Source organism: Mirounga leonina, unplaced genomic scaffold, assembly GCF_011800145.1.
Source record: "Mirounga leonina isolate KUSES-001 unplaced genomic scaffold, KU_Mleo_1.0 Mir_53, whole genome shotgun sequence".
Lineage (NCBI taxonomy): Eukaryota > Metazoa > Chordata > Mammalia > Carnivora > Phocidae > Mirounga > Mirounga leonina.
In genome coordinates this window covers 32934997-32958492 of record NW_023270807.1, presented here as the reverse complement: position 1 = coordinate 32958492, position 23496 = coordinate 32934997, and the positions used below count along the sequence as shown (strand labels likewise).

Here is a 23496-nt window from a genome sequence, read left to right as displayed (position 1 = left end):
TCCAAAGCATTCATACTGTAACCTCAATTCACCTGTAGTTAGATGTCAACTCAAGGTATCTTCTAAAGAAATGAGAGCTAACATAAGCCTAGAAAATCCAGGCCAATTCTTCTTTTATAACTAGTTATTCAACAATTCACTTAAAAACCAGGCATATAATTTACACTCTAATACAAATCAATGGAGAGCTTTAACTATAATCAAACAAATCTACACACTTACAAGGTTTGTGTTTTCGATATTAAAACCTATTAGTAAAGTAAATAAAGCATGAGTAATATGAATATGGTCCTTAAGCAGCAAACATTTGAGACTGGAAATCAATCAAATTCTTGCTATTCATTTTGGAGGGATGGAGGATTTGTGTTTATCTACAGACAAGTTTCAGCACTGTAGAGGAAATGCCCAAATATTACTCATTTGTAGTTAAGCACCATCAGTTGATTCTAGAATCATCTAGCATTTTATAAAAACAGTATCTTATTGTCAAAAAGACTTGTTCTTTGATATATCCTAAATAAACCTCACATGGTAGTCACTCAACTAGTAACTGTTAAATGAATTAAAGCCTGAATGGAATAAAAAGAGTAAGACTTTGAGGAAAATTTTCAGTCATGTCAAAGTAATTGAAATTATGTCTGTCTTTGAGGCAGAGGGGCATGTGAATGATGGTTGATGATTAAAAACTTGTCTAAGGAACTTAAATCATTTATAATGCTAGTAAAGAAACTGCAGTTAACTGAGCTAATATTAAAGAATATGTAAGTGGAAACATAATCAATACATTACAGGCTATCTATCTATCTATCTGAAGTACTAGAACTTTGTTCTTCATTTCCCTTCTCAAAGCCTAGCTCTTTTGTAAAACTGAATTTCTATTCAACACTTTTTGAATTCTTTAAATCCTCATTCTATTGTAAATTAGATTCCCTAAACAGTCAATATCTCCATAGATATTAGCTAGGAATAAGTTTTATCTTCTCTTTATCCACACCCATTCATGTAATTAATAGCTACTTATTTTTCTGATCTCAATTCAGAAGTAATATCTCCTGGGAAGCTTTCCTCTTTTGTTGTTCATTATTTTATTCCTTGAACTTAGCACATAGCTTGGCACATATCTTTTAAATGAATTATTGAACTGTCCAGAGTTTATCTCAATCAAGGCTATTGCGACAGCCTAGTGGTGTCTTGCATCTGCCCTTCGATCTTTCAATCCACCTTACAAAATGTTATAGCTATCTATAATTTTGGAACTCAAAGCCAATCATCAGCTTCTCATGTCTCAAGCCCATGAATAGCTCATGGATGTATAAAACAGAAGCTGAAATTCTGTTAAATAGTCCACAAGGTCATGTGTAACATAACATCTAGGGATTTCTCCAGCTTTTAAGCCTCAGTGTTTTCTCATATTTCTTTCTTTTTCATGGAGTATTTTCTTCACATCTACTTTTATGTATCTGGATTTCGCTCAGGTGACACCTTTTATGAGGTATCTCCTTTCTGCACTCCACTCTTTTCCCCATGTTTTCACTGTATCTTGTGCATACCTTTATAGTAATAGCTATAAGACTTCAATGAATTCTTTCATTTACATTTGTGTCCCCCTGCATGTTCTCAATGCTTTTTTGGATGAATGAATAATATGTTAATGGGACATTAGGTGTTTTTTACAACTATGTAAAACAAAGTGTTAATATCTTACACCTAAAAATATTTAAAAAATTGTAAAGTTGTCTGAATTGCAAAGAAAGGTCAGTAATTCCTTTAATTTTTACATTAACTCAACAAATATCTTTTATATACAAGTAGAATCTTAGATCTATTTGCAGAAAAGATTTAAAAGATGACGTCGTACAGATAAATAACACTCAAAATAACTGCATATTTCAAGTATTATATTCATTGATAACAAATAATCTCAGAAACAAAACATTGATGTCCTAGCACAGATTTGGTCCTCTTTAGTGATCAGCGTGATCACTAAGAGAAATATACGAGATTTTCCTTAAACCCTACAGTTTAAGGGCCACCTTCAAATTACCCTTCTCTCATTACTTGAGGTTATTCCTATATAGGAGATCTATTTACATGAATGTCTTTAAACATCACAGGCTGTGTTTAAAAACTGATCATGTAAAATGAGAGTTAAGGCACCCCTGAATTTATCAGCTGAAATAGAAGATGGCCACACAGCACAACACCAAGCCTACCTTTCTGCATCAGAGGCAGTGCCTTTCCTAGTCTGTTTTTGGATGCTAGATCTCTCAGACTTTCTGGAGTGCCTGTGGAATGAAATGTTAAAGAAATACAAAATATATGAGGAAAAAAGCTACAGTAATACCACACAATGATAAAAGCAATAAACACGAGAAATGACAACTATCTTACTTAGATGGTTTTGTCATTCAGTGCTTTTCAAAATAAAAACAAATGATAATAAATAAAAATCAGAAGTGGTGCTGGGTGGAAGACACAAGTTGCCCAACAGGAGACACAAGAAGCTAGGACTGCCTTCATCTAGACAGGTTTGTCTGCAGGAATGATTTAGTATGGACCCCTGCTGAGCAACTTGGCCTCTGCTAATGAGTAAACCAGTCCAGGGCAGCAATGTAGTGAGGATGGATGTGATGACAGCAGCGGTTCAGGTGCTGAAAGACTACAAAGGGGGCAAGTGCCCTCTGTGTTTACGAGTTGAAAGAGGGTGTGCGAGGGTTTGTCGTTTGTTATTCTTCCCCCACAAAATATGAGGAGAAGAAAAATACCACAGTGAAATATGCTTCACATAATCATTTTAAATCAAGTATTAAAATTATTTCCAAGGTTATTATAAATGTGCTTTTGTAACCATGGAGAATTTTAAAAAGCTAATTACAGATCACAAATCAAAGAATAAAGTTCTCAATTTACTCTATGTTCCAGAAGCATATACATATATATACTGAACATGTGGAACTTGAAATGTATTTTGCCAAAGAAATGTTTATATGGAGAGCTTACCTGCCTAAGCAGCAGCTTACATATTCTTATCTGACTTAAAATGTGTCTCGCCTACTATATATTTGAAATAAATATAAAATACTGTGGTCAAGAAACTAAAACTTATTTTAAAATATCCCATTGAAACCATCGAAAGTAACATGCATTTTAACCTTGATAATTGTATATTTTTCTCTCAATGGTTGATTCTTTACAATTTATGCTTATTTTTCTTTCCTGATATCCCTTCCTTCCAACAACAAAGAGACAACTGTCTGTCATTCCCTCCTAACGCCAGATAATCAAAGTGTCTCCTACATGCCAAGTCCTGCTCTCAGGCCCACTAGAAATACACGTCAAGGTATGAAGCCCACCTTCACAGGGTATACAGACTTCTGGGGCTGCTCCTGTCTCCCCCAGCTCTTTTGCTATTGCTAAAAGCTGGGTTCACCCTTGTTGCCCTTCCAATTCAGGGTTTCAGCTGTGTGTCCTTGGGCCTTCTGTTACCATGATGTCTCACTTCTGAGGGACGTAAAAAGGGTTGACGCAGAGGAGAGGAACATCTCTCGCTTACCACTTTCCTTGAATTGTTGGAAAAGAGGATATATTGAAGGGTAATTCTAGGCCAGGTACTGAGGGAGGCACTGACTTACTAACTTCATGACAATCCTTTCAGGTTATCACCTTTATTTCAAAGATGAGGAAACAGGCTCTGGACAAGGCACCCCGTCAGTAAGAAGCAGAGCTGGGATAAGAAAGTAAGTATGTCTGGCTCCTAACCTGTTTCTCTCATGTACTGTCAGCAGAGAGAAGGGATGGAGTCAGTTCTGATGTATGCCCTTGAGGTTGCACCCTTGCTCAAGAAGGGAAGAAACTATGAACTATGGGGTAGGCCTTGGAAAGTACTAAGAGACAGTGTCTCATATTAAAGGAATATCTCTGATATTCTTATTTACTTTGTTGATCCTGTGATGAGGAGAGGGCACTGTAGTGTGTCGAAGAGTAGAGAAGTACATTGCACATGCCTGAAATCGATGGGAGAGCTCCTAAAGCAAATGGAAGGAAGGCATATGCATAGCAGGAGGAGTTGCTGGAGGCCCACTAGGCATCTGAGCTCAAAATAAAAATACACTATTATGGGAAATTGATGCTTTGTCCCAAGAGGGCTCAGAGACTGGGAGGACAAATGTTCCTTTTCTCATATTCAGCAGAACGAGAGCAGAGTTTTAGGCCAATTCATGAAACTCCCTGTCATAAAGGTTTTCACTCATTTATTCATTCAACAAATATTCGTTGAACATGTATATATATATATGCCAGACTGTTCTAGGTGCTTGGCGTATGTCTGTGGGGAAAAAAAAGATTTCTGCCTTTAAGCAATTGACATTTTATCTGTAGGAGATGAACAATACACAGCAACAACAAAAAGCCCTCAACAGGTAAATTATATAGTATAATCAAAGGTGAAATATGCTAGCAACAACAAAAAGTACACCAGTCCAGGAGGATCAGAAATGTGTGTGAGGGTGGGGTTTGGGGGCAGACGCAGATTGCCATTTTCAGTAGGATGATCAGGGAAGGATTCACCGAATAGGCGACATCAGGTGAGGAGGGAGTCAGCCACCTCTGCATCTCATGGAAAATGTATCTCAGGAAAATGAAACAGCAAGTGCAGAGGCCCTAAGGCAGGTGTGTGCCTGGTATGTTCAAGCAGAGTAAGGAGACCGGAAAGGGAAGTGCTGAGAGGGAAGAGTCAGATGACAAGTTTGGTGATGGGGGAGGGGGGGTGGTGACAGACATGTAGAGTCCTGTAGACTCTTGTACAAACTTTCTAGGACTGCACAACAAAAGGGTTTATGGACATCTTGTAGAACTTGTGTGCTTTTGTTTCTATCCCTACTAATTTCTATTAATCTTTCTAGATTCAATTGAGATTTTACCTCTGTAAAACTTTCAACCCTCTCTCCTCTTCTCATCCCTCCAATATAATACACTCATATGCTAGACTGATTATCACAAGAATCCATAACGAGGGTGATGACAAAGATGACGCCAATCCCAACAGTACCTGACATTCACTGAGAGCTTGCTGTGCGCTTGCAGGATCGCTTTACCTGCACTAACTCATCTAATCTCACCAATCTCAGGAGGTGGGTACTACTTTTTTATGCCTTATAAAAACAAAAAGATTGAGGCTTAGAGAGAGTCAACAATTTACTCTAATTCACAAAGTCATTACAGTTGAAACCATGAGGTGAAAGAAGACTCCACAATCTCAACAGCGGGCAACACTGGCATCGGAAGCAGAAATTCTAGATGCTGGAGCACAACAGTTCAAAGCATGGACTGTGGACTCAGCCTGTCTGGGTTTAACTACCTGTTTCTGTCTAGCGGGGTGATTTTAGTCAAGTTACTTAACCACTCTGTGCTTCGGTTTTGGGTTTTTTGTTCTGACCTGTGAAGTGGAGAGAATAACACCCCATCACAAGTTTGCCAGTTCTATTTCAGTATCGCTCAGTATTTGTGTTATAGTTTTTGTGACATTACTGAGAACAAGGGTTTGTAGTGGTTTTGGCATCACTCAGAACTAGCTGGCGGTAAGTGTTATGAAAGTATTATTTAAATGGATAATAACACATGTTTGTTTCTTAAAGGTAAAGGCTTTTATTCATCTATAGCAGCACCAAGCTCAGTCAGTGCTCCATAACTGGATGACAACAATTTATGCAGAAGTTCATACATCTAAATTTTTATTTCTGTTTTTAACCCTCTTGTTAAGAATGACCTCTTTTTTTCTCTACAAATGCTATAGAAACTTGCTTTTATTGAAGATTCATCTAAAGATTTCTACAAAGGATAGGTCTTTAAAATACTTTTTAACCACTTAAAAGGATCTTCAAATTGAGTTAAAATTAAATACACTCAATTGTAATAATTCAGTGTAAAGCAAGAATACAGAACAGAAAATTCTAATGTCTTTTCCACTCCAAATCCTAAGTTATAGCTATGAATATACATTTTAAATACAGCTGTTTCTTAGAATAGAAGCTTGTGGTATGTGAAATAGGAAAGATTAGAACAATCAACCAATATTTATGCACTACTATACTATTGAAACTATTGATCATATGATCATAAAATGGATCATAGTGAAATGAACTACATTCTACCTTACATTACTCTAAGTTCCTTGTGATCAGGAATGGCGTCTGTCTGAGTTATCACTGTAACATCAACTCCTAGCACATGGTAGCTGCTCATAAGTACTTATTAAATGCATGGTTAAAAAAGTAATTATTTTGAGTATTATCGTGTAATTTGAGGGTTTAAAAAATTACAATAAGTGAAAAACTAACTAGGGTTATAAAATTCACTTTACATCAAATCAAGTAAATTTAGAAATAGCATTTTTCACTGTTTTCTGGGCTTCAGTAAAATATCAAATATCATAAATTAAAAAATGGCATTTGGTTATTGCCTTTTGCATCACGAAGTGTCAGTCATTATTAGCCCAATATATGCTTATCATGTTGCAACAAGGCAGCATAGACACAATTTTATTCTTAAAGGGACACGAGAAATCAGCCAGCCCACCTACAACTACCTAAATTTACAGATGAGGAAACAGACTCCCATAAGGTTTAAGTGGCTTATCCAAGGTAATAGGGGCCTTAATTAGTTGGTGAGGACACCACCATCATGTCCTCATGTCCTTAGGTTCTCTGCCCATTCTGCCATCCAGTGACTTGAATGATTTGACGTTTATTGGAGGGACCCCTAGAGAGAAGTGAACAAAACAGAATTATAGTGTTTCCGTTATGTCTTACTTCTTTTGGGTTTTAACATGTTTTGTTCTATTAAAAATCTTTATCATTTTACTATTCATAAAGAATGTTTCTTTGGTCTAGACATGCACGAATCAGAAATACTGAGCTTTCTCTTCACTTCACAACTTAATAGTTGTATGGTTTTGGCCTTATGATCCTTAGTTCACAGGGCACAAATGGAATTCTTTAAAAGTTATAAAGCTACATTCAAATGGAGGTATAACAATTATTTTATTATTAAATCAAAGCAAGAGTAATAATCAGAGAAGTGGGGGTGTTCTTAATTAAATCTATTTTTTGGAAGCTCCATTTTTAATTATTGTTCTCTCTATTAATTTAAATGTGAAGATTCATAAAATGTACTAATGAAGAGAGGTAATTGTTAAAATCTATTTCTGTGCTAATTTCCTTTCCTCTTCAGTAACTAAATTCAATTGGAGCAATTCCCTGAAGACACTGGTAAATACAGCTTTTCTGAAGGTATTACAATTCTATTAAAGTCTAAAATTAATATGTTAATAAAATAGTAGTATTACTTAAGCTATTTTATTTTAAAGATTTATTTTTTTATTTGAGAGACAGAGACAGCGCACGTGTGGAGGGGGAGGAGCCAAGAGAGGGAGAGAGTCTTAAGCACACTCGGGTGCTGGGGCGGGGAGCCCAACGTGGGGCTCCATTTCACGATCCTGAGATCACAAACTGAACCAAGAGTCAGACGCTTAACTGCAGCATCCAGGCGCCCTTATTTAAGGTATTTTATAATAAAATGAAAATACAATATGTTCTGTTGTGAGGAAAACGTAACAAAAATCTACCATGTTTTAATTTAATTAGAATTAACACTGATATTCATATAAGAAAATATCTGTATATATGCTGGCTAACTACCTAGACGGCTTAATGTGGAATGCAAATCTCTATCATCTTGTCTCTTCATAAGTTTAGGAAGAAAACATTATATTTGAATAGAATCTACCTAAGCAAGAAATGTTCATATGCAGTGATGATGGCTACATGCAATTATGATGGATGTACCCTTTTGTACAGCATTGATATTTATGTATCTGACTATAGCCATTAAACAGACTTAAGTATTTTAGTGGATGAGTATATTTCACTCATCCAAATAAAGAACATTTCTGAAAAGCACAGACAACAAAAGATGCTATCAAGCAAATAAAAATGGTAAGTAACATACTGAATTTATAAATGTTCTACGTTAACTGTGCATCACTCTGGCAATTGCCATGAACTCTGAAAGTAAAAAAGTAGGTGACCTCTTTATTCCAGAAATATTTTTAATGGAGAAAGAATATTCATTTAGTTTGAATCAAAGGAAATCACTTGACACTTTTGGTCAGAGATTCTAATAGGCAAGTAGCTGCTACTAAGCAACAAGTGTGGGAAACTATACAAACATGATCATTTACAAAAGAAATACGACCTACTTTAGTGACTCAGGGATAAATCTTTAACACAGTGCGATGCTTTACTTGTTCCAATAATTTACTTGTTGCCAATAATGTAAAGTCCTGGAAAATAGGGTTATTTTCATCAAATATTTTTAGTATTTTTTTAAGTCACACACCTTAAAGATGTCATGTATAATGACGCAAAAATATTCTCAATCACACATTGGAGTTTGTAACTTCTAGCTAATGAAGTGTTAAGATACATCTCAAAAATTACCAAATAAGAAATAATGCATTTTCCTGAAAAAGAATTTATGCCAAGAATAGTTTAAAGTAGATTTAGATAACAACAATTATGATTATTTATACTAGCCTTTCACATTAAAAGTGATTGCTTCAACTTGTGAGCACTAAACTCAGAACCTTGATGCTGCAGGGATATATTAAAAGACATTTTTTCTAACTTGAACACAAAAATTTTGATTAATTTGAAGTCACAAGAAGATGCAAATTTTATTAAATTCAAAAACAATTATGTATACACAGATTCATAAAAGTTACTTTTTACATATTAAAATAATGCCATTTACAGAGGTATTTTGGTTTTGGAATGATTATGTTTTAAAATGTCTTCACACTTTTAGTAATAAAACTGCAGGGAAATTTTCCCAACAATTTTAAAGTCGGACTTATTCCCTGGGGTTCTAAATTTATATATTTTTTTCCTCATTGTTTGTTTTAAATATTCTACAACTTCTAGGAAATCTTTCTAGATCTAGAAAAACCTGCTTCCATGTTAATTTCAAATAAATCAAATACAACTTGAGATGACATCAAGATTGTTTGAAACTGAAATTAAATTGTGGGAAAATGGTATGTTAAAAATTGTGTGTGTGTGTGCATGTGCACACGTAACCACATGTATTTTCAAGCTGTAAGAAATAAGGGGGCAACTAAATGCTTTCCAACTTACTGGAGAACTGTCTTAAGCAAAATTTTTTGTATTGCTGTTATTTTCAAAATAATCAAATATGACCTTGATTCAAGACATCCAAAGGCTGATTATATATACTGTCACTGATTTTAGAATATTTTCCAAGTACTAGGGCAAAATTCAAATGATGCCCAAATCATCATGAGCATTCACTATCTCCAAATCTGATGCTATCTTCCCTTCATTTGGAAATTGCTAGAAACTGATGAATAATTAGATAAAGCTGATAAGAGGTAAAATGCAAGTATTAAGTTTTGCCAAGTGGCTGACATGGTTGCCTATGAATTTAGCATCTGTTGATTTAGCTATTTCTCTATCATATTTATGGGCACATATTATTCCTATATTTTAGTAAAAGTTTATTGTAAATAACTTTCTGTTCCCTATAGTAATAAATCATAGTATCAAGCCATTTAAAATATATGTCTTTTGGTTGAACATAGATCTTATTTACAAATAAGTCATAATAAATGTATATTCAGAATTATGTATTAGTAAAAGTTTCCTTAGTGATCTTATCTAAAATGACCATTTCTGCTCCTAAAATTTACCCATAAAGTTATATATACAATCTACTAAATCAAATAACATAATTAATTCATATGTCATTAAGTGACAACTAATTTTCAACTAATTTCCATCTTGTGTATATAAAAACTGAAATTATTATTTGGACTTCCATTTTGCTTAATTTGTGTCTTGATATATTACACATATATTCATTTTAAAGACCATTATATTTAATTGTCTTGTACTCAAATAGTCATTCCATGAGATGAAATTCACTGACTCATTTGTTTGCAATAAATTCAAAGGCTTTCTAGAATTGTGTTTTATAAAAGGAAATTCTAAGTTCCTTGATGGCCAGAACCTTGCTTTTCTTAAACAATGTGGTGTCTCCAGCCATAATAAGAGTGCATATCACAGGGCACAATAAATATTTGTGGATGAATGAGTAGCAATGCGGATGCATGTTTTTATTTAATTTATATGATTACTTCATATTCTGATTTGAAAATACTTTAAATTTAGAATAATTTTTAGATTGGAGATTTTACTACTAATTGTTCTACTCTCCAGAATTCTATCCCAGAAACCAGAAGGAATTAGTTTTAAATTTCAAATACGCAAGTCATCTTAAAAGGTAAATTTCTTAAAGATTAAAAACTGATAAAATATTCTTAAAGTCTTTATAAATTACTAGCTTGTGGCCTTTTCCAACATTGGTAAAATGACTTAATTTTCTCTGAGTGACAAGGCTTAGTTTTTCTTCCAAATTGAAATCCCGAAGTTATCTTGACTATTTACAGATACCAAAAAAAAAAAAAAAAATTTATCACTCTTAACCAAGAGTGCAATTACTCTGCTGTCTATATCCACACATATTGGAAATGAACAAAAGGAACATTTTGTAAATGTTTTACTAGTTGTTCTGTTTCTGAGCTACCAACTATACTTCTCTACTTAATCAATATTACCAATATGCTGACTGAATCTCTGCTTAAACTAGAAGAGAAGCACCCCAAACATCCGGTAACTTTTTATGACCAGTCAGAAAAAGATATTTAAAGCCAACGACTATATATAAGAAGCATGGTAGAACAGGAGAACTGGGTTAGCTATGCCTGTGAGAAGGATAACACAGCATTTCTGACACTGTCAGCATGAGGCACGTTCAAAGGACTGATGCTATTTTTAAAGACCTACCTTGTAGACTGACACTAGCCCTCAACAATATTTGGTTTAAAGACACCATATTCATACAATATATAAGAACCAGTTATTTTACTTCCAATCAGACATTTTTAATGTTCCTCCAAACCTAAACTTCATTATTAACAAGTTTATGTAGTAAAACAAAAACAAAAACAAAAACAAGACAACTGAGATTAAACCATCAGCCAATATAACAAAGAAAAGTCTTCCGTGACAGATTTTAATATATTTTAAAACACCTGAAAATTTTTATTTATTCATGTTTAAACAAAAGCAATATTTAAATATGTTTCTAGAAAATCAAAACACTGAAACAAATGCTCATTTAAAACAGAACTTTTCCACTGGATCTGACTTTACTGTGTTCATAAACTATGCCATCTGCATGTGCCACCCTCATTTCAGTAACACGCTGAGGCGCTTTATTAGAAGTGGGATGCATTTAGTGATGGAATCACAACATATCTGGTCTGGCTCCTGAAAAGAAGCACATAATAACCAACATTTCTCTTGGTTATCCTTCACTTGGTGGCCTATCAGCCTGCTGAAGCCACTTGTCTGTGAGGAGGAGTTGGCTAGTACCTGTCATTCTCCGGAGATGCATGCTGGATTTGAATCCTGGGGCTAGGAGGTCGTCTCCTATCTAGGGAGGGGGACCATCTACCCCTGTTTGCCCAATGAACAAGACAGGAAAAAACAGGACATTTAGTAACTCCTAAAATAAAAGAATATATGGAACAATAGGACTGGAAAAGCACCCCAAAAAGGCAAAGTGTAGATTCTTTACTCCATAATTTACTCTTGATTTTGATAAGCCTTGGACAGATAAATTATAATTTTGTAAGAAAATAAATCTTGTCCCCCTGTAAGTGAATAGAGAAACAATTTACTTGGGAAGATGTTTGAAATCTATTGTGTGTAATTTTGTTCCTTTAAAATGTGCTTGTGTGTGTATACATATCTACACACACACACACACACACACACAACTTTAAGTTAAAAAGATGCACCCTTAAGAACTTGGCTTATGTTTGAATAAAATAGGTTTCAGAAGTTACCAATGCTTATTTGATACTAGGCATCGGAATTACTGGATAAAGTGGCAAAGATGAGGTGTGTGAATTTAATGCAAAGCAGAAACACAGTTGTTTTCTATTTCTGTGTTTACAATAATACTTTTTTTGTGATTAACAGTTAAATGAAAGTTTGACTCTTAGTTCATTCTTTTGTTAGACGATCTTGAGATTCTGTGTATAACCACAAATTACAAACACCTAGTTGAAAACTGACAAGAGGCAATAAAGGACTGAACAGGCCAGATTTGGAAATTTTTACATCTTAGATATGAACACTTTGAACAGGTAATTCCTTTGGATATTGGCTTCCTTGTATGCAACAAGGGATAACTGAATGGTCTCTAAGGACTCATATAGCTATAAGAGTTTATAATTATCCAGACTAGTCCTAATGTTTCAAAAAAACAAAAGCCATCTTCTTTGCCGTTTCACTTAGCTGACTGGATTTATTATTTGGACAAAAAGCAGCAAAGGGCTGTCAACATGTGACCAGGCTATCTGAGATCAGCAGGTACTCGATTCTGAGAGCCCCTTGGAAGTCTGTGCTTCATCAGTCAGCATTAGAAAGACAAACTTGCCTTGATTCAAGAAGGGCTTAAGGAAGCTGTGAAGAGATAAAGGTATCAAAAGCAGAATTTGGGGAGAAAACCATGTGACATGTACTCTTCTATGTGTTACATATTTGTGAAATTAAAAATACTTTGCATTAATTTTTAAGTTACCTAATAATTTTAGATTATTTAAATAGCTGGTCAGTCCAATCTGAATGCTTTAAAATGTATTTCATTTTACTGGCCTTTGTTCTGCAGGGACAATAAAGAAAAAATATTTCTAAAATAATCGGAAACAATCACAACCACAGGATCTTCTACATTAACGTGTGCTCAGTCATGTTAAAACTGATGGTGTTGGAAGTGTTTACAGTATGTGAAAACACAAAAATACAGTTAATGTGTTTTTTTGTAAAGTAGTAAGTCATGTTAATTTGACAGGATCATGAATAACCTTGCTTCTTGAGGCAAAATTCCAGTCCTTGTGTTTATTTAAACAAAAAAGTAAAGTAAAAAGTAAAATGCTATAGTTATGAAACATGCAGTGAAAGCTACGAAAGGGAAAGGTGTACATTTGGGAACAGGCAACTGTGAATGCAAGTTATTAAAAAGTAACTTTTGAAGAAATACGTAGCATAATACATGTATTATCTGTATACTCAAAGTCCTTCTTAATATGCTGATATACGGTACCAATATAAGAAATCTATTTGCTTTTCCCTCATATATTTAATATGGGAGCAAGATCAATTTACACTCAATTTTTGTCCAAAGACTAGATATTACTTAAGTTTGAATATAACACATTTGGGAGTTTCTAATATACTAGTACATTTTATATGCTTTTAAATTATGTGCAACGTCCTTCTCTCCTATGACACAGAAGAAAAGGCCAACGTTGGACTTTTTATCCCCTTGTTATTGAGCCAAACACACAGGGTTCAGCTTCCATTCTCATCTTGGAAGCTAGCATGGCAGGCTATGTTGGAGTTATTAATCATGAAGTTGAATCAGCTCCTTCTTGATTTCTCTTTCCCAAATACCCTGCCTAGAAATTTCTGGTTAGTTACACTATTAGTATTTCTTTTTTTTTTTTTTTAAAGATTTTATTTATTTATTTGACAGAGAGAGACACAGCGAGAGAGGGAACACAAGCAGGGGGAGTGGGAGAGGGAGAAGCAGGCTCCCCGCAGAGCAGGGAGCCCGATGCGGGACTCGATCCCAGGACCCTGGGATCATGACCTGAGCTGAAGGCAGTCGCTTAACCAACTGAGCCACCCAGGCGCCCCACTATTAGTATTTCAATATCAGGTATCTCATACTCATTAATTAAGATCCTCTCTTTGTTAAAACCCCTCCCTTTCTCTGTGATCACAGCAGAAGAAGAAAGGTCACTCTGATGGTTAAAGGGTTGAATTAACAGGCTTTGAGCTCCCTGCATAAGGAACTACAGTGGTTTTTTTTTGTTGTTTAGTTTTGACAGTTACAGAAAAAGTAATTAATATATATTTGTGGATGTCCAAGTAGATAATAAGTTATTACAGGTGAGAAGTAATGAGAACGTTAATGAAGAGATTAACAGTGGTGAGGGGATCCACTGATGAGATATAAAGGAATTAGAACTGACAGGTCTTGGTAAGCAATTAAATGGTTCTTATGTCATGTCTTTTCCCCCCAGCACTGATACACTGTAAAACAAATGTTTGTGTGTTTAAGTGTGCAATTAATATTTACACTTGCTTATGTGCACCCTTCAATGGCGCATATCTCTTGGCAGAACATGGCTAAGCAGTTCAATTTTCTAAAAGAGAAATTATATGGAAATGTAAACCATTCACTCCATAAATAGCACAAGTAAGAAATATTTGTGAACTACTCTATTAGAAACTAAATCTGAACAAAAGAGACAACTGATCATATAGTATGTATTTTTATTGTCTAATCCCACTATTCATTTTAGTCCGTTAAAAAATGGGTGATGGGCATTAAGGAGGGCACTTGTGATGAGGACTGGGTGTTATATGTAAGTGGTGAATCACTAAATTCTACTTCTGAAACTAATATTACACTGTATGTGAACTAACTGGAATTTAAATAAAAACTTGAAACAAAAAAATAAATTAATAAGTAAAAAAGAAAAAAAATTCCCAATATTGTTTTAAAGTAAAATTAATATAGATACTTACACTTTGAAACAAAGTTTCTTTCTTTTAATTCAATTTACATTTGTTAAGTTTTAGGTAGGTACCTCCTTTCCTTTAGTCCTCATGTTTCCATACAGAGGGAAATTCATTCAAGCAATGCTCCTGGTCTCTTTCTACCCTTTGCCTCATTCTACCCCAGGATAGGAGGACTGGCTTATTATTTTTATTTTAAAGACTTTATTTATTTATTAGAGAGAGAGAGAACGTGCACAAGCAGGGGGAGAGGCAGAGGCAAAGGGAGAAGCAGGCTCCTCGCTGAGCAGGGAGCCCCACGTGGGGCTCGATCCCAGGACCCCGGGATCATGACCTGAGCCTGATGCTCAACAACTGAGCCACCCAGGCGCCCCAGGAGAACTGGCTTATAAGATCAGTGGCTGTGTTGAACGACCAGGCACAGGTGACTCAGTCCTTTCTGGATTACCCCTTCCAAATCAAGCTACCTGTAAACAGCAGATGATATGGGACGTAGCGTTGTAAGATGTGAGGCCTGGGACTGAACCTGTCTTGTGGTTCAGTGAATCTGACTGATTCTGGGGTGAATTATTAGCAAAGCCTGTAGACCTAAAGTCACAGCTTCTAAACTTGTCCATTGTATTTATGGTGATAATTAGATCTCCCATCTTCTAGTTCCTGGGTCTAGCTCACAATTAGACTGAAATTTAGGAATAGAAAATAGGGAGTATTTTTTAAGCCCCCAAATCTCCAAATTGAACATTTATTAAGTAAAAAATAATAATGCTATCACAAGAGATAGCAAGGACAAATAAGATATGATCCCTATCCTCCAGGAATAAAATATAGCAGAAAAACACACTACTAAGTAAAATATAATGTTTTAATAAAAATATATAATATTTTGTGGGCCCAGAAAAGTGAGTAATTCTGACTGGCAAAAGGTATTGGGGGGTGGGTAACATAAAAAGGTTTTATAAAAGCTATGGTTATCTGACCTGCATTTTTGAAGAATCAGTTAAAATTTTTAAGCAGACACCAAGGAAAGATGGTATTTTAATTTTAATGGAAAGAAAACTTGAGACAAAAAGGAATCAAAACTATTAATAAAGCTTATGAAATAATTTAGGGGGCAAGAGTAACAAGGGAAGGGCTATAACATAATTCAATATAATCAAGGTAAGGGATCTGCTCGGGAGATTCTCAAAAGAGTAGGAAAAATGTTTCCAGATAACGTGCCTGGTTATATGTCAAAGCCATCTAATAAAAGCAACATTTAGGAAAAGAAAGTATTTTGCTATAAAAGGATGTAAGGGGAGATAATGAATTTAATTCAAACATTTTGATGTACACAAATGGCTATCATTTAGAAATTCAGACCTAGTGCTCAAGGAAAAGTTCTGGCCTGGTCAATTACATTGGAGCATTGCCTTCATGTATTAGAATGGAAATTTTTGATAGAAATACAATTTCAGGGGTAGAATGGGTGGGGCAAAGGGAAACTGAAGATGGAGCTAGGAAAAATACCTATCTTTGTGGGGTGGGATAGGAAGAAAGGCCTGCAAGAGGCGACTGTGTCCTGAGTCATTAGAAAATTTGTAGATGGTACCAAATAGAGGAGAGGTTCAAGTGACAGGGTGGTTAAGGCAAAATGTTTCAAGACGCCGCTGGACAATTAGGGAGCCAATGTAGTTCAGAGAGGAATTTCGGCACAGTGGTAGAGCCATGGTAAGGAGCGGAAGTCAAATTTCAGAATTTACGAGGAGGTAAAAACGAGGCTGTGAGTATAGACTACCCTTTCATGAACCTTCAATAAGGCTATGATTTCTATGAAAGGTCAAAGAAGAAGATAAAACATCCAAGAAAAGTAACTCTTCTCCAGTGGCTCTAAAAATAAATGTTTCTGAACATTTAAGTAATAATTTGTTTTAAAACCTGGGAATGAAAAGGTGAGTGGCAGGCCTGTAACTTACTCCTTCCCAAACAGGGAACTGGGGGGGAGGGGGCGCGGGGCGGGAATGAATGACCTGAAGCAGACCTGAATAAAAAGGGAGGAAAAGTGGATCAGCCTTGACAGACGTCCTCGTAAACATTCAGTGGTATTTGCGAGTGAAAACATAAAGGAGAGTCCTCTATTAGACATCTTGAGTAGGAAATAATTAGTCTTTCTAGAACTTTTATTGCAAATAAACCCCAAATTTCTTGATTTATGAAGCATGACTAGATGGAGTAATGGGCTAATCCATACTTATTTTTGTTATTTGTGTAATCAACAGAATATATAATGAAGGCATTCAAAAATGGAAATAGCTTCCTTTGCAAACAGTGCTTCTCCAAGCATGATTTAACCTGGGCCAAACCACCCTAATAAGAGATAAAAAAATGGATCTTGTGGTTTGGGACTCCTTGAAGAAAAGAATATGTCATCTGTGCCTGATGCTTCTTTATCTTTGAATCATTATTGAACTATGGTGTTGGATACTGAGTCTGCTTTGACAATTTCATCCTTTGCATTGACACAAAACTTCATTTGTTTTAAAAGTTAGTGAAGATACTTCAAAAAAGGGCATTGAGTTGGTATAAGAGCATATAAATGTTCATCAAAATGGTTCAGAATCAGCAAATTATTTAACTTTTATAGTTCATGAGGCTGTGGAAACACATTACTATCTTAAGAATATGAAATTATGTTTAAAAATTTTTCTCTAAAATTTTATCTACTATGTATAAATTAGGCATTCACATGAGAAGCTCTCTGGTCAATCAGAGAAATTAAGCAACCTGGAAGAGCCTCTAAGCCTCCCTCTCCCTACTCTCTGCAAATTCTGCCTAGGGACTTTAGGTGCATTTTCCAAAGAGAGCAAAGTCACCACTGTTGATACTGTGATGTTCTGCTTCAAAGTATGAACAAAAGGGCATTTGAGGTCATTATCCTCCAAACCAATAAGAATCTGCAACTCGTGTAACTTTCTTGATGAAAACTTATCTCATTTTATTTTCTTCTTGGAAACAAAGTTGACTGCAATAAATGAAAGACCACTGATAATACCAATTTCTGCCCCCTCTGTCCCCTTTCATTTTTTAATGGAAAATTTCTTTTTATTCAATATATAGAGTGAATAAATATAGGTTTCAGTGATATTTTTCTTCTATGAAAAGTAAGTACACTCACTGAGACTTCACTATGACCAACACAATAATTGTGGCCAGATTGTCTATAGGCTGATCTATTTTAAGAGTATTATCTGAGAGGTTAAACTCACCAACACATAGATTTGTGAACTCTATGGCTTTAGTGTAACAAGGGAACACATACTAGATAGGTTTTAGCATAAGAATAAACCTGTGGTATCCAATATGGTAGCCACAAACCACAGGTGGCTATTAGGAATACAAAAAAAGGAGTATCTATAGTTTTTAACTGATTGTATGTCAAAATTATATTTCATCTATATACTGGGTTAAGTTATTAAAATTAATTTCAGCTTTTTAATATGGCAACCAGAAAATTAAAAATTATACATGTGGCTTGCATTATATTTCTATTAGCACCTTATATAAATGATACTAAAAATGTTAGGGTCTTGTTATAGTCAGAATATTCTACTGACTTGAGCAATTCTATTCTGTTTTAATACCAACCAGAAACATATAAAGAAATAAAAATAAGTAAAACATATAAAAAGATTTTTCTTGCTACTGTTGTATTTACTTTTTTTGGGGGGGTGGATAATACATAACAGAAGAGAAAAAAACAATTTCAACTGTGATTTTAGAAGAGCCTATAGCCATTTCAACTAAAATTTCTATTACAAATATAAAAAAATGTAACATAAGTTCGATTCCACTGTTTTCTATTACAAAATATACAAATACAAAAGAATACTAAATAAAAAAGTAATTTGTTCAGTAGAATCATATGCAGACAGTTAAAAATGGATGTGTATACCCGTACCTATTATTTAAGTCCAGAAATAATAATCCCATAAATAGTAATCCATAAATAAAAATCCCATAAATAAATAGATAAATAGATTCAAACTAGAAAGATTGCTAAAAAAAAGTTTAAAGCAGCCTCTGAAGAAGAGAAGTGGGCTACACATTAGCACCGCTAAACGTTTTTCTTCAGGATTTATAAAGAGGTAGTAAACAAATTCCAGTGAGTGACTTCTAATTGAAAAGAAATAACAATTACATCCAAGACTATCAATTATAACCAAGTTTACTGGGATAGCAAGTTGCACTATAATGAAAAAAATAGCTCCTCAGAATTAGGAGATATTGCAATACAAAAACTTTGAATACATTTGAAGTAAAATCAGAATTATTTAATAATCAATCAGTTAAAAGTGTTAAGCAGAATTATGTGTGTGTGTATATATAATGTGCATTTATTTTTGTAAGGCATCAGAAAATCTAAGATAAACATACCCTTTTTTTGTTGTCAAAATATAACTTACTGGGAGACATGATCTCTATCACAGTACCTTGACTAAATAATGAATATAAATTCACAAGGGAAGTTTTCTACCAAAACAGAATTCTTATCTTAAGTTTGTGGAAGATTGATGTAAAACCCATCAATATATTTATCATCGGAACTAACAGGAAAGTGATCCTCCCCCTTCCGATAACTCCCTGGACCTTATAACGTTATCAGCATACTGAAGGCTCCTGAGTCATGTGTAAATAAAACCACCAAACAGCAACAGAAGGGGAGAAGCAGAAGCCAGAAGCAGTTACAAATTATATCACACCATTTGCAACAACATTCACGGAGATATGTGTACGTGCAGCCTTGGGCTTACCCATATACACATATCTCCCTCCATAGATGTGTATAATAAGGGGGGGGGGAAGATGGAGACAGTTAGCAAAGTGAACATGAATGAACAAACCTGTGAGACTCACATGAAACGAAACAAAGTGATTGAAAAAAATCACTAGTACAAATGACAGGAAATTAAGAAAGTCTTTATTTTATACCTTTCTCGTTCTGGTGAATGCAAACTAGTATCTGGTCTCAAGCAGTTGGTACTAGCACTCCTAGCCCTGTCAAGGGAGGGCTGCAGTTCACTAGTGCCAGTGCATTGCATCCAGTGGTAGAAGAGAAAGACAAAGAAAACAAAGAAAGGAAGACCACGTTAGAGAGTAAAGCATAAAATAATGTCCCCTTTACATAAAATGCAGAATCGCTGTGATTCAGTTCATAAGGGTGTGAGAGAGCTGACAGGATGGCAGTGCAAAGTTTTGTTTAGAAAATGAAACTAAACAAAGATTATGCTTGAATTGGTTTGCATAATTTTTTAAAAGGGTCTCAGACTGAAAAAAAATGAGACTAGATCACACCTACTTATGAAAAAACTGGATACAGAAAGCACTAAAACAAAAATGCCTAAAACTTTGTTACCAAGAACAGATGCCACACCAAAACAAAATGAAGGACATCGGAGGAGAAAAAAGTTACAACTCAACTATTTTGGTTCACAGCACTAGACAAGGGAAGTGGAAGGCATGACTTCCAAATGCTCTTACCTAACAAATATTTCATCAGTAAATGTCAATACTCTTGAGTGAAAGCATTCATGATGAAGGGGGAAGTCCTGTCTAGTCACTGACTTGGTTTTGGTATGTGCAGGCAGAATTGAGCTTCACATATTAAAATTTTCCAAAAATAAAATAATATAAAATTAATGATCATAATTAAAATCAACAGGTAAAACAACAAATAAATGACAAGACAACTAGAATTCTGATATTTGAGTAGTTAGATTTCAGTTAGAGAAATATTCTAGAATTCATAAGTTTTATAATTAAAGTTATTTTTAGATATCATTAATTTAATGTTTCTCTGTGCATAATTACTTTCAAGAAGAAATGTTAGTGTTTTATTAAAATTTGAATTTGTTATTTTTAGTAGGTCAGGGATTCAGGATTGGTTTGTAACTGGGACTCACTGTTAGGACTCTTCCTTGTAAATATTCCAGTGAGAACCGTTCTCTAATCAAGGCATCTTCGGTGGTAATGTTTCATAGTGCCTAACAAAATGTCTGGAATGTGGCAGCACAAACATGCAGGAAACAGAAAAATATATACGAAGCGAATTCTACCAGGACATAGAAAAAGTAGGAGGCCTATAAAGCTACAAACAAAGACAGCTCTTTTGTTTTTTCTCAGAATAACCACAGTAATTATTTGAAGTTAGAATAAGAATTATTAAAATATGGAATCATAGACATCAGTCTTTATAATTAAGATAAAGACTCAAAATTATAATTTAATTGTCTTAATTTGAAAAATATCTGCTAACAAAACTCTATGAGTTAATCAATATTTAAATTTACTCTTTAATCCCTGATTTAATATTATACCTGCTTCTGTGGAAGTAAACAACTCATAGCTAAATGTACTAACGAAATAATTTATGTAATTTGGGAATTAAAACTTGACTGAGAGAGTTAACATTCTAGCAATAAGCAAGAGCTGACCAGCATGGCAGGGAGAAAGCTGGTCTTGGGACCGGGCTGCAGTCAGGAAAGGCCAGACCCAAAGACCAAGTGACTGCAGTGGAGGAAATCCCTCCCATTTACTAGCCTCTGAATCCAAATCCAACTACAGATAAAATTTATCACTGGAAATCCAATGAGATGGGCAATAGATGCAAACTAGAATATGAATTTTGATTTGGCAGAAAAATGGCAGAAAAAGGCCCAACTTTATCTGAATTATATTAAAATCTCTGAAGGATTCTGGATGGTCTGTACTACACCAAGGGCAAATTAGATCCAGTTAATCAATTAATTTTTTGACAATTTAATAATGTTTCTACAAATTTAATTGCTGATTATGAAAGTCCCAAGTCTATTTCAGCTCACATTAAAATACAATAAATCAGGAAGGGAATGTACATTTGCTGAGGACACACTAAACATTCAAACACCCCACTGGTTTACTCATATTTATACTAGTGGTCAAATCAAAGGAAATCTCTTAAAGCTTCAGTTTAAAAATATATTAGAGTACCATATTTGAAAACTAACTGAAGACAGATTTTACTGAAACTAAGGATTTTGCCTGCTTCACAGACAAGAGTCTTCTTTTCAACTTAGGCAAATATCTTCAGCAATAGGTTGCTATCTAATTTTTTAAAGCAATGGGTTCAAAAGTGGTTTATTCAGGAATACTTGAACAAGGGTTAGCAAAGAGTGTGAAACAGAATGGAAGTAACATTTATACGTAGTATGAAGGCCTAAATTCCTGCCTTGGCTTTGCCACTTAATGGCAATGAACCTGGATAATTCAGGTCGGGCCTTTTCCTATGTTTATATAAGAGAGGCAATAACATCCACTTAATAGGGGTGCTCAGAGAATTAAATGAGATAACAGATATAAAGTATCCAGGACATAGTAAGGCAGCTATATATAGAATTTTCTGTACAACATTACTTTCTCAGGTCATGTTTTTATGAAAAAAAGGGTTTAATGGTTAAGTAGATATTTATTATTATAAGTATTAAGTTATAATAATTATGTTATAAATATAATTGAATATTATGTATTAATTATTAAAAGAAATAGGCAGAAAGTGGATTAAACAACATGATACCGATTTCTTTAGTGTATGACTCCAACATGCTGTGCATAGTAAATCTTCAGGGAGGGACTATAATTTGCAAAGTTTCCAAAATCTGTTTGACTCACAAACTCTTTTATTGGCACAGCACCAACTCCTTAGAATCTAATTGTGGAAAAACTAGTTTAGTGGAAAATGTCAATAGACCTGATTTTGAATCCTTGCTCTGTTACTTATCAAATTAAACTTTCTCAGCATCTTTCCTCATCTGTAAAATGAGGGTAATAACATTTGTATCATATAATTACGGCCAGAGAATTGAGATAAAGTACATTAATGACAACACTATGCTTGGTACTCAATGAATTTTATTTTCCTTGTTTGCTGAGAAGTAGCAAATCCTCAAATTTTATTCTTAAAATTTCTAAGTGAATATGATATGATGTAGTTTGAAGATAAGATTGTACAAAATGATAAAATTACCATATATCATATTTTGCATATCCTGATATTTCACCTTTATATGTAGAAAATATGAGAAAAATATGTTTAGCTGTTCTATTTAGGACATTGGTCTAAATTTATTTTATTTTATTATTTTACAGTTGTAGTCAAATCAATAAGACTATGAGAAAAAAAACTTTTTGAATTTGTAAACACATTGTTCCTACCCACAAACTATTTGTTAGGAAAAACAAGTAATAGGAAGCCTGGGAAGCTGAGCATTATAAAGAATTTGAGATAATTTTTACAATATTCATAATTTTATATTTTTCCCCAGTTCATAATCAAAACTAGTATTTCCTCATTTTTTTCCTGTGGCTCTACAGGAAGACATGGAAGTAGTTATCAGTAGGATAATTTTATATATATAAGAAGTTGAAACAATTCTTATTAGCATGATCACGTTTGCATTACTGAGCAGAGCCACATGTTCCATGCAGACAAAATAAATTCTGCATTTGTCCTTGCACTGCAGGTGTTCCAGTTATAGCTCTTTCCTATTGTCTTTTTATTGGCCAAAATATCTGAAAGAGTTTGTCTGTGTGTTGGTTTGTTTCACTGACTTTCTACTTCCTTACCTTCTATTAACTCTAAATTGACAATAAATGTTTACAGCTTGCATTCTATGAGTAATCTGTAAGAGATTAATTAATTAATCAATTAATTTTGGATATGAAATCCAAGATGTAATGAGACATAAATAAAGTA

At 34.3% G+C, this 23496-nt stretch overlaps 1 protein-coding gene across 1 annotated transcript in view; it reads right to left on the bottom strand.

Moving 5' to 3' along the window:
- The window catches only part of RIMS1 (regulating synaptic membrane exocytosis 1), a 289231-nt gene that overhangs the window by 120180 nt on the left and 145555 nt on the right, over nt 1-23496 (bottom strand). The window contains exons 17-19 of the mRNA XM_034991516.1: nt 19698-19787; nt 11511-11594; nt 2214-2285 (exon numbers count right to left, since the gene is read on the bottom strand). Of these exons, the coding sequence (XP_034847407.1) occupies nt 2214-2285; nt 11511-11594; nt 19698-19787 (246 nt within the window). The remainder of the gene's footprint in view (nt 1-2213; nt 2286-11510; nt 11595-19697; nt 19788-23496) is intronic.